A 7,082-nucleotide genomic window follows, 5' to 3' on the forward strand; every position below is an offset into this window, starting at 1 on the left:
GGAGCGCTCGGGGCCAATCGCTCCCCAGCAGCCAGCCCTGAAGGGCGCGCCCTTCGTCCCGCCGGACTCCGGTAGCAGCCGAGGGCAGCAGCGGAGCACCGGCCACCGCGGACACCCCCCTAGAAGACACTCAGGCTCCGGCGAAAGCGCTGCACAGCCCCGCGGGTCGCCCGGCGGGCTGGAGGCACGCCCCTCGCCTCCCGGCGCCGGTGCCCAGACTCCGCCCAGCCTCGCGGGGAGCCGCTCTCCCGCCTGCCCCCTGCACTCGGGACCTCGCAGGGCGGGAGGAGGCCCCGGAGCGGGACTGGCGGCCAAGGCAGGCTATCGGAACGCGCACAGGTCTGCAGCCGCCGTGCTTGCAGGTGGGGAGCAGGAAGATGCCCCGCGAAGTTGACCGCCGGGGTCAGGAGGCAGAGGAGCGCCCTCCCCGCGCGGGAGCCGCACAGTGAGTTTGGCCGGACCTGAGCCTGCGGCGCAGACCGGCGGCCCCTCGGGAAAGCGCAGCGCGAAGTTGTGGGCAGCGGCGCCCTGCCTGCGCGCTGTTGTGTAACCTCGGCGCTGCCAGCCGGGACGGGGAAGTTACTGGGCCGCCCGCCAGCCCGGTTCGGTCCCGGTCCCGGGCGGATTTCATGGCCCGCAGCGATCGTGGGGCCGGAGCCGGCGTGGGCGAACCCTCGCGCGCCCCCTCCCGCGGGGCTCCCCGGTGCCCGCTCCCTTCCGCTCGCCCGCTTTTCCGATGCTCGCTGCGCCCCTCTCCGCCGCCGCCGCCGCCCTTTCCCTGCCGTTCGCCCCTCGGAGCCTCCGCCTAAGTCCGGGACGAGAGAATGACCGAGGTGCTGTGGTCGGCTGTCCCCAACGGGACGGACGCTGCCTTTCTGGCCAGCCCGGGCTCTCCCTGGGGGAACAGCACAGTCGCCTCCACCGCCGCTGTCGCAGCCTCGTCCAAATGCCCGCTGACCAAGACGGGCTTCCAGTTCTACTACCTTCCGATTGTCTACATCTTGGTGTTCATCATCGGCTTCGTGGGCAACAGCGTGGCCATCTGGATGTTTGTCTTCCACATGAAGCCGTGGAGCGGCATCTCCGTGTACATGTTCAACTTGGCCGTGGCTGACTTCTTGTACGTGCTGACTTTGCCCGCGCTCATCTTCTACTACTTTAACAAGACAGACTGGATCTTTGGGGATGCCATGTGCAAGCTGCAGAGGTTCATCTTCCACGTGAACCTCTATGGCAGCATCTTGTTCCTAACCTGCATCAGCGTGCACCGCTACAGTGGCGTGGTGTATCCACTGAAGTCCCTGGGCAGGCTCAAGAAGAAGAACGCTGTCTACATCAGTGTGCTGGTGTGGTTCGTCGTGGTCCTGGGGATCTCCCCCATCCTCTTCTACTCGGGCACCGGGGTCCGCAAAAACAAAACCATCACCTGCTACGACACCACTTCAGACGAGTACCTGCGAAGTTATTTCATCTACAGCATGTGCACGACTGTAGCCATGTTCTGTGTCCCCTTGGTGCTGATTCTGGGCTGTTACGGATTAATTGTGAGAGCTTTGATTTACAATGACCTGGACAACTCGCCTCTGAGGAGGAAATCAATTTACCTGGTGATTATTGTACTGACTGTTTTTGGTGTGTCTTACATCCCTTTCCATGTCATGAAAACGATGAATTTGAGGGCTCGGCTGGATTTTCAGACCCCAGACATGTGTGCTTTCAATGACAGAGTTTATGCCACTTATCAGGTGACAAGAGGTCTAGCAAGTCTCAACAGTTGTGTGGACCCTATTCTCTATTTCTTGGCAGGAGATACTTTCAGAAGGAGGCTCTCCCGAGCAACTAGGAAAGCTTCCAGAAGAAGTGAGGCAAATTTGCAGTCCAAGAGTGAAGACATGACCCTCAATATTTTATCCGAGTTCAAGCAGAATGGAGATACAAGCTTGTGAAGATGCAAGAATCCCCAAACACCCACTATTGTAACATGGTAGGATGCTTGATAGAGCCGTGGGCTTCCCCCCTAACCCCCACCTTTAAGCTTCTAAAAGTTTAGAGAAAAATCAAACCAAGAAATTAGTGAGTTAAAAAAAAAAGAACTGGAAATGTCCACACTCACACTTAGCTTGTTTGGGTTTGCTTTCAAGGCCTCGCTTCTTTCCCACCAGAAGTATGTATAATAAAAAAATACTACCCCAGTTAAACATTTACCTTCTCTTCTGCCATTAAAATTTACAAGCTTTTCTGTTTAAAGTGCACTTGAATACTGGAGCTATTTTGCTATTAATTTCTCCAGGAAAACTGACCACCTGAAACTTAAGTTTGTGATTCATCTAGTCTTTAATGTTTTTAATAACCCATTATGGGAACAAGCTGAAGCTCCCCATTTAGCCAAATACTAAATTTGATTCATTCAATATCAGATGAGCAGAGGTCTCAGCTGGGTGTCGTTTTCAGTCCTACCAGCATAGGTGGTAGCTGACTGAGTTTCTTGGAGACTTGGATGGAAAAGTAAAGCCAATGAATTTAAAAGCCTAAAAAGTGATTTTCCAGTTATTTCTAGAAAACTGCTCACACTGTATGTTGGGTGCTAAGTGTTTGAAGATGGAAACCTGCATATATTATCTTACGGGTAAAATGCATTAAAAATAATCCAAGGGCTTTTACTTTCCTTGTAAACGCCATGGACTCTGTTAGACCTCCCGTGATAGAGAGAGTGACTTGCATCACTGCTGCGTGGTGCCTCAGGATTTTGTGTATGTTCCAGTGCAAATGCTCACTCACATCTGTAAAAACAATGGTGAAAAATCACAGATAAATTACAGACCAAAGTTGAGGGCTGTGGAGCAGGACGTTGGTAATACCAGAGGAAGAGTGGATCACAAAGCATAGTGTACAATCATATTCTCAGATGTATGAGGCAACAGGGAACTGGGGAGAAGACATTTTTAGATTGAGAACTTTACATTAAAAACATAGTATAAAGGTTCTTTTTTGCTTCTTTGAAATGTTGGGAAACATTAAATGCAATATGAAAAGAAGGTGTAATTCATGTGGGTTGTATTGATAGAATGAGAAGCTACAAACCTTTACTACATCTTATATCCTTATGTAAAGGGGGGGGGAACCCTCAAAATATGTGAGAGAGGGAAATAAGGAGAATTAAATGTAAGTACCTAAGGTACCCTAGCAGTGAAAAGTAAGTTGTAGAAACTACCAATCATACTATGAATAGTTTGTAAGAGAAGACCACTGGTCAGTGTTTTATATTTTTTCTCTGCCAAACAGTAATGCAAAATCTGTAAAATACTTCAATAATTTTAATAATAATTTCCAGTGAATATTGTATTGCTGCATTTCTAGCCCTTAAAACTTTAAAATTCTATATAATATAGAATAACAAGGTGAGGTAACACCGTTTATAGCTCCAAACAAATAAATCCGGTGTCAAAGGAATGTTTAATTGTGCAAACTAGTCCCAATAAAGCTAACATCAGAGTCTGCAACTCATGGTGGAATAACTTGTTTGAAAGCACCTTATAAGTAAAGTAACTGGGGGTTGTGTCTTAAGGCAAGAGCCTGGGGGACATAGGGAGAGGTAAGTGGGGGATGGCTTTCAGTTTGCACCCTGTCAGGGTGGATTGCCGATTTACAAACCTTCACTTTCTTCTTAGAGTTACTTTGGTTTATCCAGTCTCAGGCCACAAAGACCAATGAAGAACAGCTGTGTCTAGCTTCCTAAAGAGTGGTTCTTTTTGGCATGTTCAGTGTTAATGCACAGAATTATTGCAGAAGAAATCTTTTAGATGTCCTATCTACACCACTCATGTTGAGGAAGGTGGTTAGCTAGGTTCTCACTTGGCTAGGGTCCTACAGGATTGTCTTTTGTGCAATCCTCAAAAAGAAAGTCTAAAATATGTTATTACTGTATTGTCCCTGTCAAGCATCATGTTCAGTGAGACAAGATTAATATCACTAAATTGAACAAAATGGAAATGTTAAAGACTGTACCATCTTTAATCTCAAAGTCTAATGGTACCCATTCCTGTAGTATTTCCTCATCGTTTACTTTAGTTTTCTTCCTTTTAGGTCTCAAGATGCCCAGCCTGATGTGTTAAGTACATTGTTTCATCTTTCAGAGAACTTTCTTATGGAGTGTGGATCCACTGAGGAGGTGGACAGTAACAAGAAATACTCTTTTACTTCTTGATATGTTTTTGTTTTTCCAGTGTTTCTTCTTTAGCTTCATACATCATGCAGTAGACAATGGTGACATGTAAATGCATGTCAAATAGTAACAATAATGATCTCACTAACTCCTTCCAGGCAAAAAGAAGTCTCTGGGAAGAGTCTGTGCTAATGGTGAAAAGAGGGTCAAGATGAAGCAGTGATCTTAAAATCTGATTCTTGGCATGTGATGATATTAATAAGTATTTTAATAAAGACAGAAGTCTGTTGGCATTTTGATTAAAAAAAAAACTGCTAAGATGATAGGATTTATTAGTTAACTAAATTTCACAATACAAAACCATTTTTAGTGCCAAGTTCAAGGTGTTTTATGGCACACAAATTACATCTTTCACTCTTTGAACATCGACATGTTTGCACTAAAATGATAAAAAGACAAACCGAGAAGAGATACTGCATGAGTGTAGAATTCAGAGTCATATCCATGATGTTGCCACTTGGCCAGCTATGGAACTCACGACCCTTTCAAGACCATTCTTTGGATTAAAAAACTTGGATAACATCTATCTATTGGGGCCTTAGGGGATGTGGGAAACATTAAAACTACAGATAGCCAATGGTGAATGAAATCTGCTACTGTGTTTTTCAGAACTCTTCAATTCTAGTCCTTGACTAAAAATTCTTACGAAGTTCACCATATGTGGAACTATGACCTGTAAGTCTTCATCTACTCCAGCAGTACACTACACTGCCTTTGGATACAAAAGATGTCAATGCTTAGAGCGGCTGGAATTGGACAGGTGACAATAAAAATGTGTAACTAGTTAGAGATCTACTGAAGCTTTAACTTTGTTTGTCAAATTGCAGCTATCATAATAGTATTTATTAATGAAGCTTACAGTTCTTCAGTTGTATAGATTGAAAGACTTTCTTGAAAGAGCCAACATACTGATGTAAATTATATTTATTACAATGTATAATATTAATGTCACACTGGTAGGTATATTTTACATAATGAACAATGCATAGATAAAATGAGTTATTGTATATTATGATGCTTTTCAAATATTAGTACCTGGAAATGTTTGTTTTCAGACTTTTTTTAAAATCTAAAATACGAAAATCTGTTTTGTGATACTAGTGATTAATTTTTTCTAGATACCTTTTGCACGTTTACCTTTTGATGTAGGATTCTTTCTATACAGACACAATTTGTTGTCAAACTATTATTAGATCGATAGCAAATACAAAACATCTGGGTCTGTATATAATATCATAGAAAAGCTGACATTGTCTTTTCAGGACATTTAGAATTGTGCCCTCAAATATTGTCAGAACTTCTATTTCCAAATGTATTATGCTTATCCTAAATTCAAAGTAGATTCTCTTAGAAGTCTGGTGGGATGGGCATTATCAATACAACATTAGAATTTAAAGAAAAACGTTGGGGAGATGTGGAGAGAAAGAGACAACTTATATAACCAGTTTTGTGTGCTCAGTTCTGCTTAAATGTTTGTGCTGTGTTCCTTTTTAAGGTCTAATATAGTATAATCTTAATTTCTTTGAGATGGAGTTCCTAAGTAACACACTACCAGCAAGTTTAACACAGCAATTCATTTAATCTGTTTTATTTGTTCAGTGATAACTTTAATTCTAAGTTTTATAATGATAACTATTATGTTTGGCTGCTGAATTCTGTTACGTTTCTTATTCTGTTGTACATTGTATTGTACACATCGTTACAAATTAATATGAAGGGGAATATATGTGACATATCAGAATTTGTGAATTTGAATTCTAGTATGTTGTAGTGCTTTTGCAAAAATGTTTATTTTTATATTATCTGTGATTTAATATAGTAATTGAACTGGGTTTCTCTGTGATTGACAGTGCCATTGGATGAGCGGTGTGGAAACAGTGTTACTTGACATTTTGAGCTTTCTCAGGTTTATCTAAATCAATGGTAGCCTAACAAATTCCAGATTAATTGTGCACAATTGTGTTTTTAATAAAACGTACATTTCCTATACGTTTGCATGCAGGAGTATACAATATTGTGTGTGTGTGTGTGTGTGTGTGTGTGTGTGTGTAAGGCATGGCAGCCAACCTTGCATCTGCTATTGATAATAACAACAGAGCCTTGATATAATCAGAACCTTGATATAATCGTGGTCACTAGAATTGTACCTACCATAGATAATTAGAACTGAAAAAGTCTCAATAAAACTATGAAATGTGGTCTGCTTCTATGTTATTAAAGTATTAATTCCCACAAGTTCCCCACACTTTGACATGTACTATTATACCATGTGGCAAATACTGTGGAGTGTGTAGAATTAATGCAGGCATTTCTTAAGGTGTAGCCTGCACTGTAAAATAGTGAAGTGTTAAAGAATGAATCCTCATAGAAGATGATTGATTAGATTACATTATTTGATATTATTCATAGGAATGCAACCTAATTTTTCAGAGGAAAATACAAAGTGCAACCTTAATGAATTATTTCCCACACTAGCATTCTGTATTTAAAATGTTAGCTGCAACCTTTTCTCTAATTTGGAATCTATGGGGGTAATCATACTAAGAACCCTTTGTGGTTTTCTGTTTATTAGTCTACACTACCTGCTTCTCTCAAGTTTATTAAATCCATATCTGCTATGCAGTGAGAACGTGTATAGTGGAATGAACTCAGCTGAGAGCATTAGTGTTTTTCCTCGGTGTTAGAAGGTGAGTGCGCAGTGGGGTGACGCTGGTTAACCAAATTTACAGGTTTCCGGTGCACAGTCCTACAACACATCATCTGTACACTGCATTGTGTGTTTGCCACCCCAAGTCAGGTCTCTGTCCATCACCATTTATCCAATGCAAATGGGGAGATGTTTTTGGCCTATTTTGTCATT

The 7,082-nt window shown here is 42.6% G+C and overlaps 1 protein-coding gene across 2 annotated transcripts; it reads left to right on the forward strand.

Moving 5' to 3' along the window:
- The first annotated feature begins 233 nt into the window (after window positions 1–233).
- On the forward strand, window positions 234–6,720 carry P2RY1 (purinergic receptor P2Y1). Of its 2 annotated transcripts, XR_004956832.1 has the most exons (3): window positions 234–1,984; window positions 4,084–4,168; window positions 4,832–6,720. XR_004956832.1 is itself a non-coding variant. In XM_036243457.1 (2 exons), the coding sequence occupies exon 1, from the start codon at window positions 825–827 to the stop codon at window positions 1,944–1,946; it is 1,122 nt and encodes a 373-aa protein (XP_036099350.1). In that variant the 5' UTR covers window positions 234–824; the 3' UTR covers window positions 1,947–1,984; window positions 4,084–6,720. The 2 variants fall into 2 exon arrangements, 1 of the variants encoding a protein (XP_036099350.1); XM_036243457.1 differs by having other exon boundaries at window positions 4,084–6,720.
- Window positions 6,721–7,082: the final 362 nt, after the last annotated feature.

Source organism: Molossus molossus, unplaced genomic scaffold (genome assembly GCF_014108415.1).
Source record: "Molossus molossus isolate mMolMol1 unplaced genomic scaffold, mMolMol1.p scaffold_m16_p_5, whole genome shotgun sequence".
Lineage (NCBI taxonomy): Eukaryota > Metazoa > Chordata > Mammalia > Chiroptera > Molossidae > Molossus > Molossus molossus.

What these genes read in the sequence shown, in the direction of transcription:
- P2RY1 (XM_036243457.1), top strand. Translation starts at nt 825, where the DNA reads ATGACCGAGGTGCTGTGGTCGGCTGTCCCCAACGGGACGGACGCTGCC.